Below are 17314 nucleotides of genomic sequence, written 5' to 3'. Positions count from 1 at the left end.
GAAAAGAAGGTAATAGAAGATGGAAAGAAGAGCAACACAACATCCTTTTCATAGTAGTTTTACCTGATTTTTCTCATATCAGCCTAAGAGTCTTATTTTTCTATAAAACATTAGTAATAATCAATGCTTCCCCCAATCTCAAATATTCAACTTAATGGAGACAGAGAATCTTGAACTTAACATTTAATGAAAACAGAGCATTTTAACAGGTTCTAGGCAGACATGGTTCTAATATTGATTTGCTGTTACCTTATTTTTTAAAAGGGTGGGGGGGAGATACAGAAGCTAGGTTAACCTGGCCCCAGTGCTCAGGATCCTAACTTATGAGTTATATAACTCAGATGTCCTTGACTCTACACAAAGCATCAATTGAAGCCAATAAAGCCTGTTTCTACCAACATATCAAACTTTCTTTCAACTTTTAAAACTATAAAATGGGCATGTACCTGAGGCATAAGCTTCAGGCCAATGGGTTTTTAAAGGCTGTTTAAGAACCAAAACTAAGCATACATTCTCCCATTTAAGGATACATTTTACAGTTCAAAATATGTCTTCCTTCTAAAAATGTGACACAAAGAATAATTTACACCAACTGCTTTTTATTATCGCGTTTCAGAAACCTTTCACAAGATGGTAAAAAAAAAAAACCAAAAACAGAAAAAAAAAAAAACAAACTAAAAAACTTTACAACCACAGCTGTTATTTTTTCCATTGTTCCCAGTCAGCTCCAAACCCATTGTGTGCAAAGCCCATTTTTCCATGCATCTAAATGATAGACACAGGCTATGAAATTCTTTATTCTATTTGTAGCAGCTTATGCAGGTGCAGCCAAACACAAAGCTTCAGGACAAATTGTACACAAACTTTACAATATGGGATCTGAATTTAAAATATGAAACATAAAATCTACACAAAACTGATAAAAATCAAGCACAGATACCAGGACTGAAACTTATAACCCAAGTGTGAAAGGGAGTCTTGTCTCCTTTCAAGTGCTTTATTCTGCTACAGAACAGTCGAAATGAAGATGTAAAGCTCTGTGGTTAGTTTAAATTATACACTCTGTAGATACTATACCAATTTTAAAAGTTACACATAGACCAACAGATGTCCATCAGTTCATCTGGACTGACCAGACACTCCAGCTGCACGGCTGGAAACAAACCAGGCAAACGTGGAAAGAAAATCCACCTGTGCAATTTGTTTGCAGAGTTTACTGATGGGCACATTGCACTCCTGGTCCATGATGGCTGCTGCTCTCTTCATCAGAGCTATCATTATAGGCTTCACGCCTCTGACCACCTCCTGAGCCCCGAGTGCTATCAAATTCCTGAAGCTCCACCTCCTCTGTGTCTCCAATTATGTTTGGAACTTCTGGTCTAGATGGCAGAAGATCTTCTAGTTCCTTCATTAGAACAAACAAAAATAAGGTTAGTTGTAAGATCTTCATCAACACCCCCTTTTGATACAATCCAAGGTGTTATGCTCCTTTGAGAGTTTAAGTTCGCACTTTAAGCCAGAGACCACAAACTGATGACCCATAGGCAAAATATGCAGACATCTTTTGTGCAACCCATCTATTGCTTAGAAAACAAAAAAAGCCTGGAGTTAGTTGCCAATATTTAAACACTGGAAAATTTCACACGAGACATGGCTTCCTGCATGGAACAACCAGCATATGCTAAGCTGGGAGATGCCCTGATCTTCAGGTGAGGGATCTGCTTGCCAGGGAGTCCCCATCTTCCCACCACCACCTCACACCCAGTCCGCTTTACTCCTTTACCATCCCCTGCCTGGCCCCATAAATGTTTACACCAGCAATCCTCACCTCAGTAGCAACTAGGACAGCCCATTAATCACTCAAATACTTAAAAAGTAAAATTTTATAAATTGTATAGTCTAATCTTAGCACGAAAAACAAATGGAAGATGACAAAGAAACACAACCATTACTAAACTTTCAATCATCTGTTGCTTAAATTGAGAGAACACTTACAGAAAGCTTGTCTGGGTTGATCCAGTTGTTTTCAGGAAACTGCACATCAAACTTTATATAAAGATCACCCTTTTCAAAGGGATTACGATACTGTGGCATTCCTTCACCTCGAACTACACGGACACATCCTATTATTTAAGTCATCAAGAGAAAAACTATTAAGAATTTTACCGAAGAAGAAAGGCGCTCAATAATATTCTTTTGAGATTCACCTACTATAAAAAATTACAAATTGTAAAAGAACACATGAAATCCTGGATCAGACAAAAATCAAGATTTACCTGGTTCAATTACTTTGCCAGGGGGGTATTTCACCACAATCTGACGTCCATCAAGGTGCTTAAATGTGAACTGAAATCCACACAGAGCTTCAACAAGTCCTATCTTATATGTCATGTGCAAATCATTCCCATCTCTCTGGAACACCTACAAATAAAGCACATAAAAACATTTCTTAAAAAAAATTATGGAGCCATATTCTGTTGTGCTGTGTTCCTTGAATCAATTTCAAAACCTTAATTCTACCATTTATTGCAAAAGCCAAACCGCCACCACCCCTAATCCCCTAAATTCATATAAGGAAACCTAGCTAATCTCAAGTAATATGCTAAAAACTTCTATCAGAAAAGCAATGGAATTGGGAAAACAATGGCTTATAAGGCACAGCTGAGGCTCCAAAAACAGAACAAGGTATATTCTGCAATTAAGGCCCATTCCCTGACCCTGCCTCTGAGCAAAGAGGTGTAACAGGCCCAGCGGGATTCTGTAGGACAGGTTCACCTTGGAGTGCTGCCCAGACATGATCCTAACACGGGAAGGGGAGGGTCCAAGTTTAACATAAAAAGCTCAATATGTAATGCTAAGCTAGTCAAGAGGCCAATGCCATGCTTCACATATACACAAACAAGTTTTATCTCACCTAAAATTCAAAACTTGCTTAGATGCTTTGAATTTTAGATGTAAATCAAACACCAAATGCTCAAGCTGGCTTATAAGCCTACGGACTAGGTAATGCAAAGGTTATTCAATAAACAACAAGAATGGTTCTGAGCTTTCCATGTGTAGGAAAAATACATCCAATTTCACACATGCCCGACTTGTAATTTTTGCTTATTAGAATTTACAAGTATCTACACTTAACTTCTGAAATTTAAGATGAAACAAAAGTAACTGCAGTGAAGGTTACCTAGATTTTTTTCAATAAGATAGTCTGTCTTCCAAAGAATAATGCTGGCCAGTTCATTCAGGGAAAAGAGGAAACCTGAAACATATCTTCTTTTCCTAAATTACCTTCCTAATTCTACCCATGAAGGAAAGTTCATCTCAAGCCATTATTTTTTTTTTTTTTGGGTGGGGGGGAAGATCAGCCCTGAGCTAACATCCATGCCAATCCTCCTCTTTTTGCTGAGGAAGACCGGCCCTGAGATAACATCCGTGCCCATCTTCCTCCACTTTATGTGGGACGCCGCCACAGCATGGCCTGTCAAGCGGTGCGTCAGTGCGCGCCCGGGATCTGAACCCAGGCCGCCAGAAGAGGAGTGTGCGCACTTAACCACTATGCCACGGGGCCGGCCCCTCAAACCCTTATCTTGACCAGTGGTCCTGGACCAGCAGCCTCAGCAGCACCAGGACACTTATGATTCTAATGTACACTAAAGTTTGAGAACCACTGAATGCATATCTATGTACATTTACTCAAGTGTTTCTCACAAAGGGTGGGAAAATTAATTTCAATAAGATTTCTTTCATGCAGGACTTCCCAATGCTTTTACAACTATAAAATGCTAGGATTTCTGAAAATCTTACAATATTAGTGTTGTAAGAACCATCTTTAACCAAATATCCTTTGCTGAAAGCTATATAAGAAGTAGAGAGCAAGAAAGGATATCATGTTCTTGGATAGGAGAGCTCAACTTAAAGTGATTCTAATAAAAAAATGATACCACAGTTGTTTTTTGGGGGGAGGGGACCAGAGGGAGTGGTGGGTAGGCTAGACAATTTGATGCTAAAATTCAAATGGAGAATAAACAAAGCAAGGACAGTCAGGGAATTTCTGAAAACAAGATTTAATGAGGAGGGACTACCAAGAACCAGACAGTAAAACACTTAGAAGCTATAATAATTTCTGAAAGAAAAACGTATAGAGTACTGAGGAGGGACTAACATCACCAAATACTGTGGTTCTTTGCTGTACAAACGCACAATGGTAGCCAGATCACCAAAATATACAAACACTTATACAGAAAGATGAATACACGTAATGTATAGCACTCTCAAAATCGAACGTTTTTAGACCAGAAGATTTATACTGTGTTTCAGCTACAGCACCCACCCTAACCTCATGGCCTGACAATTCCTTCAGCACAAGTGTTAGGAATGGGGGGGAAAAAAGCCCAAAACAAAATAACAAGCTTTCTCATGAACTAGTTCAAACTAGTCAAGTTTTCTTCAGAGGGTTAATATTTTCAGTGGTATAAATTAAATAAGATGCCTAAATCTCATTTTGGGCTCAAATTTATTTTACTGGTCATAATAAAACCAAGAAGGAAGAACCTGTGACCTCTTATTAGATGAACTTCCATTCTAACCTTTACCATCTTCTATTTTCTACTTGAGACAACCTGTTACATCTGCTGTCTGTTGGAAATTGCATGCAATTCCACTGCTGCCAACAGTTTTAAGAAGTAACTTACTTCCAAACACCTCCCTACAGCCCCAGAAAGACAAGCAGCTTATTCATTCCCTCATCTGATTCTCCAACATCCTTCTGAGGGAGGACTATCTTTGTTTTTAGCAAGCAAAGCCAAGCCCCAGGAAGCCAAAGCTAATAAATGAGAGTCAGAACTTAAGTCCCTTGTCTCCAAATCCAGTGCTCTTTATTTTAAAAATCCCAATTTAATTATATAGCAACATTAAAGACTGAACTTAGTGGTAAAAAAAGGTTTCACCATCAGTTTGACATGCCAAAAACTCAAAAACACCATCTTTACTCTCCTCCAAATAAGCATTACTTCTTTACTTCCTCACTACCCTCCCTCTGCTGCACTGCCAGACATCATTTGATAAGTGCCCTCAAACTGTTCCAATGATATATCAATGAAAATACCCACATGCTGTTTGCACCATCTTATAATACATTTTACTCTATATTATATATATTAAATATATATACAATATATATTTACTCTATACCAAGCAGATTATAAACGTCTCATTTACTTGGCTGTCTTTCTATCTTTCTGTCTTTTATGCCTTGTATGGTGTTGTTCATGGAAGGCAAAATTAAACAAATGAGGAAGTGGCTAAAATGCCAGTTAACAGAGAATCTTGTAAGAGTTAAAATATTTCAACCTACAAGACCCTAAGGCAGAATTGTAGAAATTACTCCTATTTTTTAGCAATCTAGGAGACCCTTGCCATTTGTAGATTTGGCAATATCCACGAAGGGCCAAGAACCACATAGTAATTTATAGCTTGGCTAAGGCAAGAAATTTGACTAGTATACCCTGAGAAAAACTAGTGTAGGAGAGCAAGTCACAACCCAGTGAGGGAAGGAATCTAATCAAATTCCCAGAATCTGCAACTCAACATGGCTTTATTCTCTATTGGATACTTGAAGTGATTTTTAAAATTTACTTTATTTCTAGAAATCACCATCAAATGGGAGAAAATTTTAGCATAAACTAAAAAAGTGGTTGACTTGTGATGTACAAGTAAAGACTTTCAGAAGAACTCGAGTCAATGTGATCAAGTACGAAGCCAGAACCCTGTCAAATGCTTCAATATTCAAGAATTTGGGTGATTATACTAAAGGGGTGTTTCATGAAGAGCTCCAGACACATTCTTCATGAATAAAGATCTACAGTATGTTATACAGCACATTAAAAAATATAGGTGCAATAGTATAATCAAAATAACATATACTAGATCACACAGACTGGTTCATTTTGCCCTGTACATAACAGATACAATACATATTCAATCAGAAATCTTAAAATAAAAATTTTTTTTTAACGGCAGAAGATTTTATGTCAAGAAAAGCTCAACTGGATACCTGATATGTAAAACAAATCAACAGAGCAGCACTGGCGACTGAAGCCCTGGCCACTTACCACCCATCAAAGGAGTTTCACAGTGAAACTTAGATCACCCCGTCCAATGCCCGTATTTTCATAAACAAGGAAAATGGGGTAGAGACAATAGGATTACTTAAGGGTACAGTGCAGTGGCAGAGCTATGACCTTCTACAGTGCTTCTGACTACACCTGCCTTGTTGGTCTACAGGCATACCTTGCTTTACTGCAATTGAAGGTTTGTGCCAAGCCTGCGTCGAGCAAGTCTTTTGGTGCCATTTTTCCAACAGCATCGGCTCACATCACATCTGTGTCACATTTCGGTAAATCTCGCAATATTTCAAACTTTTTCATTATTTGTTATGGTGTCTGTGATCAGTGATCTTTGATGTTACTATTCTAATTGTTTTGGGGCGCCACAAACTGTGCCCATTTAAGATGGCAAACTTAATTGATAAATGTTGTGTGTGTTCTGACTGCTCCACTGACCAGCCAGATTGGCTATTCCCCCATGCCTCTCCCTCTCCTTGGGCCTTCGTATTCCCTCAGATAGAATATTGAATTTAGGCCAATTAATAACCCTACAATGGCCTCTAAGTGTTCAAGTGAAAGGAAGAGTCACAAGTCTCTCACTTTAAATCAAAAGCTAGAAATGATTAAGCTTAGTGAAGGCGGCACATCGAAAGGTAAGACAGGCCAAAAGCTAGGCCTCTTGTGCCAGTCAGCCAAACCGTGAATGCAAAGGAAAAGTTCCTGAAAGAAATTAAAAGTGCCACTCGTGAACACACAAATGATAAGAAAGCAAGACAGCCTTACTGCTGATATGGAGAAAGTTTTAGTGGTCTGGATAGAAGATCAAACCAGCAACAACATTCCCTTAAGCCAAAGCCTAAACCAGAGCAAGGCCCAACTGTCTTCAATTCTAGGAAGGCTGAAAGAGGTGAGCAAGCTGCAGAAGAAAAGCTGTAAGCTAGCAGAGGTTAGTCCATGAAGTTTAAGGAAAGAAGTCATCTCCATAACATAATAGGCAAGGTGAAGCACAAATACTTATGCATAAGCTGCACAAGTTACCCAGAAGATCTAGCTAAGATAATTAGTGGCTACCCTAAACAACAGATTTTCAACGTAGATGAAATAGCCTTATATTGGAAGATGCCATCTAGGACTTCCATAGCTAGAGAGGAGAAGTCAATGCCTGACTTCAAAGCTTCGAAGGACAGGCTGACTCGCTTGTTAGGGGCTAATGCAGCTGGTGACTTTAAGTTGAAGCCAATGCTCATTTACCATTCCAAAAATTCTAGGGCCCTTAAGAATTACGCTAAATCTATTCTGCCTGCGCTCTATAAATGGAACAACAAAGCCTGGATGACAGCACATTTGTTTACAACATGTTTGACTGAATATTTTAAGCCCACTGCTGAGACCTACTGCTCAGAAAAAAAAAATTCCTTTCAAAATATCACTGCTTATTGACAATGCACCTGGTCACCCAAGGGCTCTGAGGGAGATGTACAATGAGATTAATGTTGTTTTCATGCCTACGACAACATCCCTTCTGCAGCCCATGGATCAGCTGTAAAAACATCAGGAGTAATTTCAACTTGCAAGTCTTATTATTTAAAATATAGATTTTGTAAGACTAGAGCTGCCCTAGATAGTAATTCCTCTGACAGATTTGGGCAAAGTAGATTGAAAACCTTCTGGAAAGGATTCACTATTCTAGATGCCATCAAGAACATTCGTGATTCATGAGAAGAGGTCAAAATATCAATATTAACAGGAGTTTGGAAGAAGTTGATTCCAGCCCTCATCGACGACTTTGAGGGGTTCAAGACTTCAGTGGAGGAAGTAACTGCAGATGTGGTGGAAACAGCATGGCAACTAGAATTAGAAGTGGAGCCTGAAGATGTGACTGCAGCGCTGCAATCCCATGATAAAACTTTTAACGTGGGGCCGGGCCCGTGGCTTAGCAGTTGAGAGCGCATGCTCTGCTACTGGCGGCCCGGGTTCGGATCCGGGCGTGCACCAATGCACTGCTTCTCCGGCCATGTTGAGGCGGTATCCCACATACAGCAACTAGGAGGATGTGCAACTATGACATACAACTATCTACTGGGGCTTTGGGGAGAAAAAGGGAAAAAATGGAGAAGGACTGGCAATAGATGTTAGCTCAGGGCCGGTCTTCCTCAGCAAAAAGAGGAGGATTGGCATGGATGTTAGCTCAGGGCTGATCTTCCTCACAAAAAAAAAAGAAAAACTTTTAACGAATGAGGAGTTGCTTCTTGTAGATGAGCAGAGAAAGTGGTTTCTTGAGATGGAATATACTCCTGGTGAAGATGCTGTGAAGACTGTTGACATGACAACAAAGGATCTGGAATATTACGTAAACCTAGTTGACAAAGCAGCAGCAGGGTTTGAGTGAGAGAACTGACTCCAATTTTGAAAGAAGTTCTACTGTGGGTAAAATGCTATCAAACAGCATCACATTCTACAGAGAAATTGTTCATGAAAGGAAGAGTCACTCAAGTGGCAAACTTCACTGTTGTCTTATTTTAAGAAATTGCCACAGCCACCCCAGCCTTCAGCAACCACCACCCTGATCAGTCAGCAGCCATCAACACTGAGGCAAGACTCTCCATCAGCAAAGATTTATGATTTGCTGAAGGCTCAGAAGATGGTTAGCATTTTTTAGCAATAAAGTATTTTTTAATTAAGGTATGTACATTGTTTTCTTAGACATAATACTATTGCATATTTAACAGACTACAGTGTAAACATAACTTTTATATGCAATGGGAAACCAAACAATTCGTGTGACTCACTTTGTTGCAGTGGCCTGGAAGTGACCTGCAATATCTCTGAAGTATGCCTGTACTAAACAAACCAGACAGCTCTTATGAACTCAGCCTAACCACTTAACAATAACAACTTCATCTATGATCAGTGTTACTCCAGCGAACCCAAACAGATCTAAGCTGTATCTTGCATGCAAGACCCATTTCTGTGTTTTTTTTAAATAATTTTATTTATTAATTTTTTCCCCCAAAGCCCCAGTAGATAGTTGTATGTCATAGCTGCACATCCTTCTAGTTGCTGTATGTGGGACGCGGCCTCAGCATGGCCAGAGAAGCGGTGCGTCGGTGCGCACCCGGATCCAAACCCGGGCCGCCAGCAGCGGAGCGCATGCACTTAACCGCTAAGCCACAGCGCCGGCCCAAGACCCATTTCTCAATAAAACAAACAAAAAGGAGATTACCTCATGTTCCTTCTCTTGTAGCAAAAGAACAATGTCTCCTGGTTCGACTCCTGGGGCCTGGTCTGCTTCCCCAGTGAACGTAATTCTCTGTCCGTGTTTCATGCCTTTGTCTACGTGGACTTCAAGAATCTTGACTTCTTTAATCACTTTCTTCCCTTCACATTTTTTACAGCGGTCCTTTTCATTAATTACCTCTCCTGCAAAGAGAGGTCATTCAAACTTCCAGCAAGAGTACTATACTGTACTCTTAAGTAAGACAGGTCTTGAAAATGCCTTTATTCATTAAAGAAATTTTCTGAACTTCTTTTAATTGCTACCTAAAGTTTTCTTTAAAGTATCATTCCTCATAACAAAAACTCACATCTTACTACAGGGTACTGAAGGACCCAGCTACCCAGTCTCGTTTCAGACTGCAATGTACCTCAAACAACAATACTTTCTTGGCTCCTGACTCTACTTCCTAAAGGTAAAATAAAGCCTAAGGATCAAGGAAACGAAATGGCTAGTCAGATGCTGAAGCTTCTACAAGTGTTTCTTCATTATTTTGTTTTCAGTCTTAGTTTCATTTAAGTTTAACTCTGTTGACAGACACAACCCAAATAAAAATTTAAATATCCTTTATGGCTCATTATCACATCGTATAGTTGGTACTGGATTTTATTTATTTCACAGACTAAACCCTGCTCAGGTGTCCCCCATCATGGACCTTCCTTTTATTGAGGTACGCATCATTGAGAATTATCCAAAATCAACTGGAGCTGACTGAACTTTAGCTGACACTGAGTACCTCCCTACCATGTTTAGGATAACACAGCTTCTTTTCTCTTCTATGCACTCTTTTGAAACATTTTATTGTGGTATAATAAAGTAAAACTCAAGTTATACATAGTATACTGTGAAAAAATAGCATTGATTTCTAATGGCTGATTACTGGCACACTTTACTGCTTAGATGACATGTATAATTAATAACTTCAGGGACTGTTTCTAGAACACTGCTTTTGCAAAATATGTTCTACAAAACACCAGTTCCTAAAAGTGGTAATGGTACATGAGAAAAGATTTCAGTCAATTTTGGTTTCTTAATAGTGGGAATTATTAGAAACTTTAATAAGGTAAAATGCATTGAGACTCTCTAGCAGGAGAATATAATACGCAGCTTCTCCAAATTATCTCATCACTTCCAGAAGCAATTTGGAAAAGGATGCTCAAAAGCAATTTGAAACTGTGCTGTCCAATATGGTAGCCACAGGCCATCTGTGGTTATTTAGTTTTAAGTTTAAATTAATTAAAATTAAAAAAAAAAAAAATCAGTTCCTCAGTCGCACTAGCCACATTACAAGTACTCCATAGCCACAGGTGGCTAGTGGCTACCGTACTAGACACTGCATATATAGAACATTTCCATCATTGCAGAAAAATCCTATTGGATAGCACTGCTCTAGAACAGGGGTTGGCAAACAAAGGCCCACAGGCCAAATTGGACATGCCCTTGTTTTTGTAATGTTTAATTAGAAGCCAGTTACGCCCATTTGTTTACATATTGTCTGTGGCTATAAAAGTGCTAAAATTAGGGTTGAGGTGAGTAGTAGGTTTAAAAACCATTTCTGCCCACAAAGCCTAAAACATTTACTTCTGTGGGAAGAGCATCAATCCCAATGTCTACCCTTAAAAACTAACTAAAGCTTTACAGTAAAATCCTCCACTTACCAGAATGATAACTAAACAATTTGCTGTCTCCCTCTTTATCAAATATAACCTTTGAAAATACAAAGGGACAAAAAACTTTGCCAGTCTTTTTGGAATTAAAAAAGACTAACATTTCACTGAACATAATACAAATTGACTGTTTATCTGTATTCATTGGGCCTATGCATAATGGAATAATTATTTCACATTTTTCTTTTAGAACTCTCTATTTTTTCTTTAGTAAGACAAATAGAAACACACGTTAAAAAAGAAAAATCGCAAGCCTCTCCAATTTCTGCATTCCCAATTCATTTCAACATAAGAGCAGAGAAGCACTGGCATGCGTACCTTCTCCATTACAATCAGAACACACAGACTGCATCTGCTGTACCATTCCTGGAGCCAGCTGTCTGATCATGATGCGTACACCTCGACCCCGACAGGCACTACACTTCTGAACAGCTCCAGACTTTCCACCTTGGCTAAAGCAAGAGAAAGTATAAATTAAACTTTTGCCCATAGACCATTCCAATAGGCCATGATAAACAGGAATTGTGTTTTTCACCCTCATTTTCAACTCCCAATGAATGGTATTTAAACTGACTTTCAGACGTATCAGAAAATGTTCTTTGTTGGGTAGTTAGTTTTAAATCATGAACAATTTTTACCTGGTGTAGACTAACTGTGCCAATGACAGAACAGATGAAATTTACATCATAAACCAAAACACACGCTTACCCATTGCACGCACCACAGAGTACATTCTTGCTAAGTTGTAGTTTGGTTGTCTTGCCATTATACAGATCTTCTAAAGATACTCTGGGGAAAAAAGAATGAGGTTCAATCAAATTTTGCCAAGTTCTCTTAAATACAAGATATAAGTGACAATTGATATAGCAAATCTCACTCTAATCTTTTAAAACAAAGAATTCAAAAACATCTTACATTAAGTCAACCTAAGGTTTTATTTTGTGACTTAAATTAGCAGGAAGATTTTATGGCTATGGACAGTATATAGGGTGCTCAAAGCCAGAACCTACAGGATCAGGCCAACAGTCTGCTACACTGCATTTTCTGAGAAAGCTGATAATTGCACAAACTCAAGCATCACAACCTTCTTCTAGCCTCAGGCAGGAGCCCTCCACCTAATCGAATCTTCTGAAAAAGGTACAATTATTGTCTCCATTTTACAAGACAAAACTGAGCACAGAAAGGTTAAGTAACTTGCCCAAGATCACACAGGCAGCCTGGCTCCAGAGTCCATGCTCTATTACAAGGCTCTGCTCCCTCCAAGGACAATTCAGAAAGGCTACAAAGTTATATTACAACTCATAGGAAGCATTTAGATTGCATATGTCTCACAAAAAAAAAAAAAAAGTGCCCTTATCTACAGTGCGACAGAGAGGAAAAGAACAGGTTTTCAATAGAGAGCCTACAAGTTTTAGAGGTCTGAAGAACACACTGAATTATAAGCAAAATTGTGTATTTGAACAACTTTTACCAAATTTTCAAAGGGGTTGACAACCCAAAAAGGTTGAGTTAAAAAGCCTATTAAAAACATACAACTGGCAAAACACAACTCACTTTTATTCATATAACATATTTGATTTATAGGACCATTCATTTCCACACTAATCTCAAAAAAAATCTATGTACATCAAAAGTCTCAAAAATACTATTCATTTAGGATCTGGCAGCAATGCATTTAATTTGGTTCTACCTTTCTCATTGTGTTTTTAAATCTCCTTTAGTAGTAAAACTCTAGTTCTGTTTTAGTAGTAAAAAACAAAAACATAGTTAAAGTATTTTGCAAAGCACCTGTACTATTTTGTAGTATTCAAACTTTCTCAAAATTGTTATTTTAAGCTAAAACTTTTATACATTCTATGTAGTATGAGAACAAAACACTTACAGACAAAACATTACCAACACTTCCAAACAACAGCATATCTACGGCTTAACCTTGGATAAAAGCAATTGGATAAAAGCAATTGGTTGCACCTGTCTTTTATACTCCTTATTAAGAACCTTTAACCGAAGAACACTTTTTAAGGCCTTCCTAGGTTATAATCCTCACTCTGGCTCAAGTAAAACTCGCCCTATTTCTCTTAAAAAAAAAAAGAACCTTTAACCAAGTCATTTACAAAAAACAATAGGTAGGTCTTTTACCCCCTACATATTAAATTACAATTAGTATGCAAAACCATTATCTAAGAGGCCAGAAAAATCCTCATTCCAACAAACATGGCCAAGGAAGGAAAAATGTGGGTTAATGGTCTGGCGAAGCTGGCATTCTTCACCAGTGGGGCTAAACTGGCACAATCCAGGCAATTTAGTTGTCTTCATTAGCCTCAAAACACTGACGCCTGCCTGGGAATCTCTGCCAAGAAGTGGCAAAGCTGGATATAAAGATCCTCAAGGCAGCACTATTTATTATAGAAAAAGACTGGCAACATTCTACAGAAAAGGTGAATGATTAAATAAATCACGGACTGGAATCCTATAAAGCCACTCAAAATGAAATGCTATAATAACAGGAAAATTTTAAATAACGTTAAACTGCATCTACTGTATAGTATGAAAAAAATTTTTAAAGAGAATATGAAGAACTATAAGGTACAGCAAGCACTCTCTCAATCCTATTACTTCTCAGACCATTTCTACATCAAACAAAAACATGGAAGAACTAACCCACGGAGCACGAATATCACTCTTGGAATGATATCCAAATGATAATTTATTTCTGAGGATAAATTCTTTTAAAATACAAACAAATTTAAGAATGAGACTCAAACAATGTAACAGAGTAGTTCCTCTAATCTACTCAAATGTATAAACTAGATAATATTAAATATTTTAAATAAACACTGAACTTTCTTTGGCATTCACTAGTAAAATCATCATTGGTTCACGAAAAAATTAACAGATAAAAGACTTCACAAATTTTGCAAACTGAAATAGTTATGTTCATATTATAGAGGGTTCATATTCATGGGTTCGAAGTCTAAGATCAAGGTCAGGCACCATTCATATGTTGGCAGGTTAATGTCAGGCTTGAAGCCAGCAAGCTCCATGGCAACCACTTTAGGAGAGTTCACATTGAGGATCAAGTAATGAGTGACTGTAACATGTAAACAAACTAGCCAGACAGTCACTTACTTTGTAAGTTTTTAAATAAAAAGTAACTTGGAAGATTTACAGACGTCAAAGAAAAGAATCTTCATAATTGAAATTTTAAATCATATAGTAACAAGCAGCCTCAGAAGCTTATAACAAAATCATCTTCCTACGCAGTAAAAACACCAACAATCCTTTAAAATTTGTAGCAACATACAAGCATCAGGCTATCAAATTCAATTTAATCACCCAATGAGGACAGTAAGGCAAATAGAAGATTTTTTTTTTCTGATGAGGGATGGAACATTTTTTGATACTTTTTCCTCTACTGAATATGACTACTTGAAAACAAAGCACTTAATATTTTTTTAAAAAAGAAAAAGATACTTACTTGAGTGGATGCATCATGTCTTCTCCTCTTCTTCTGCCATTTCGACTTCTACTCTGATTGCCCATGAAGCCAAACAATCCCCCACCAAAAATGTGAGAGAAAATATCATCCATGCCACCACCTCCGCCGCTCCCTTCCCGAAGACCTTGTTCTCCATATCTGTCATACAACTCACGCTTCTCAGGATTTGATAGTACTTCATATGCAAAACTTATTTCTTTGAACTATAAAGAAAAAGTAAAAATGAAAACAACTGAATTTTCAAAGAGAAGAGAGAGGAAAGGCTACAGGAATCTAGAATCCACGTAACTCTAATAAAAGTTGCAAGTCACCTTTAGTTTGATTCTGGTTCCTATTTCCTACCTACCAATGCCCAGAATGTTAGTATTCCCATTGCAAAACCAAAATACTCTTTAACATAAAAATTTGGCTTTATGGACATAGATGGACTTTTCTTACAACATTCCTTTTTTCAAAGAGAGCAATTTAAGTTTAAAACTGAAATTTCAGGGAAAAAAATCTCAAATATCTTAACTTACTTTGTCACCAGCATTTGGATTCTTATCAGGATGGTATTCCTTGGCTAACTTTCTGTAGGCCTGTAATAAAGGATTAAAAAAAAGGTTACATACAAAGACCGGTTTAAAGATTTGTGAGTACTAACCTAATATCCACTTTTCTGAGAAGCAATGTCCTAAAATCATAAGCTTCCACAAGTATCTTTCATTCCTTGGAATTGTTTAGCATTTTCCATCTTAATATTGTTTACTCACTAATTTGATATAACAGAGCAGACAGTAGTTATACTTGAAAATAGGTTCAAGTCAGATACGAACAATAGAACAATTTTTTCTTTGGAAAAAACCAAAATACTGAAAAATTCTCTATTTCCACTGTTGTCAAACGTTTTTGATGGCCAGTAACTAGACCAAAAAGGCTCCAACGAACGTAAAGAAATGACGGTTCAGCTTTACAAACTGCAAAGCATTATTACTAAAAATGAAACTAAGGCAAGAACTCCTACTCAGGACAGCTCCTGCCTTCCCTCTCCGCAACATAAGGGAAGCCAAGAAGACTGCCAGGCCGTGTTCTACCTTCACACGGCAGATTAACCCGGGTCATCATCGCTGGGGCGCCCTCAGCCCCGCGGGGCGGCACGCACCAGGCGGGGGGACGCAGCCCCAGCGCGCACCCCAGACACACGCGTTACATAACGCGGACCAGCACTTCCGGTCGGGCACAGGAAGTCCGCGCTACTCCACCTCCACCGTCCCACCGCCGGAGGACCAGTCTCCTTTTCCCAGCCTGGCAACCCGGATGCCCTGGGCTCCGGGAGGATGCCGTGGGGCTGGATCAGCCGCCTCCAGGGCTCTGCAATCCTGAGACCAAAGAGTCGCAGCACTGCGAAGAGCGATAGCGAGGCCTCTATTTATCTTTAGGCGGCGCGCCCCGGCGTCTGGCTGGGCACGGCGGGCTCCTCTGCGGGCACCGAACGTCTGGGTACCTGCCCACAGAACCATGCCCGCCGCACACCCCCGCCACCGCCGGACCCCGAGCGGAGGGCGGGCGCAGCTCCCGCGGCCGCGGCCCCAGCGCCCATCCCGACCGCCCGGCCCTCCGGGCCCCGCACCGGCGCGGGCCCGGCCCCGGCGCGGACAGCTCCTCTCCCGGCCGGGATGCGCGGGCGCCTCGGTCCAACCTGTTTTTCCAGGTGGTGACCTCCGCGCGGGGAGCGCCGCGCCGGGGGAAGGAGGGAGGAAGCGTCTTCGGCGTTTGCGCAGGGGTGGGTTTGACTTGCTGCATCTACGGGCGGGGCCGCTGGCCCAAGGTCAGCCGAGGCCGGAGTGCCGCGGCCGGGGCCGCAGCGGCCGGCGCCGGCTCGTGGGCCGCCCCAGCGCGCAGGCCCGCGCCCTCACACCCTGCCTGGCCGGCGCACTCCCCGATACCTTCTTCAGCTCGTTCTCGCTGGCGCCGGGCGGCACGCCCAGGATGTCATACAGCTTCGTGTCGGCCACGTTCGCCATGGCGGCCGGCCGGCAGCGCGCAGGGAAGAAAGCGGCGGAGCGGGCGGAGCGGACGGAGCGGAGCCGGGCCCACAGCGGCGGCGGCGGCGGCGCAGGCCGAGGAGACAGCGAGGGGGAAGCGGGGGCGGGGCTGAACTTCGACCCGGCGCACGGCGCGCCGTGACGTCGCTGCGCGGGGCCCGCCCCCGAGCGGCCGCTAGGGCGGTGCGTGGTGGCGGAGCCTGAGAAGTGCGCGCTTCTTCTCGGGGTGCCGGCGGGGCCGGGGCGGACGCTGAGGAGGGCCTCTGCGCGGCGCTCGCCGGGGATTCGGCTCTCTCCGCAGGCGCTGCTGGAGGGTGCTGAGGGCTGAAGAGGCCGCCCCGCGGCCGGGTCGAGCCCGGCGGGAGGCCCGCTCGCGGAGCTCGTCCTCGGAACCTGAGACGCCGCGGTGGGCCCTCTGGGTCTGCTTCCCTCGGGGCTTGCGGCGACAGCAGCCCTCGGGGTGTGTGTATGTGTGTGTGTGTGTGTGTGTGTGTGTGTGTGTTTTAGGAAATTTTCAAACATTCACCGAAAGTAGTATATCACTCCCACGAGTACAGCAGTTAGCTACCTTTTACCAATTTTGTTCCATCTGTCGCCCCCACTCCGTACCCGAAGTATATGTATCCAGCAAGTGACTTCTTAAGACAGACATCATCACAGCTAATGAAATTAATTCCTTCATCGAATTGCTAGTCCGTGTTTAGGATTTCACCATTGTCCCATGTCTTTCACGGTTGGTTTGCGGCATC

At 41.0% G+C, this 17314-nt stretch overlaps 1 protein-coding gene across 1 annotated transcript; it reads right to left on the bottom strand.

Annotated features, from left to right (window-relative positions):
• Positions 1 to 579: 579 nt before the first annotated feature.
• DNAJA2 (DnaJ heat shock protein family (Hsp40) member A2) lies at positions 580 to 16642 on the bottom strand. Its single transcript, XM_004443427.3, has 9 exons — positions 16467 to 16642; positions 15060 to 15119; positions 14521 to 14744; positions 11751 to 11831; positions 11361 to 11494; positions 9325 to 9521; positions 2277 to 2421; positions 1996 to 2123; positions 580 to 1405 (listed from the first exon to the last, which is right to left on the bottom strand). The coding sequence occupies exons 1-9, from the start codon at positions 16542 to 16544 to the stop codon at positions 1214 to 1216; spliced, it is 1239 nt and encodes a 412-aa protein (XP_004443484.1). The 5' UTR covers positions 16545 to 16642; the 3' UTR covers positions 580 to 1213.
• Between the last annotated feature and the right edge of the window lie 672 nt (positions 16643 to 17314).

This window comes from Ceratotherium simum, chromosome 30 (genome assembly GCF_057802395.1).
Source record: "Ceratotherium simum simum isolate JZ-2026a chromosome 30, ASM5780239v1, whole genome shotgun sequence".
In the NCBI taxonomy this organism is placed as follows: domain Eukaryota; kingdom Metazoa; phylum Chordata; class Mammalia; order Perissodactyla; family Rhinocerotidae; genus Ceratotherium; species Ceratotherium simum.
The sequence above is the reverse complement of the archived record's forward strand: the minus strand, read 5'-3'. Positions and strand labels throughout refer to the sequence as shown.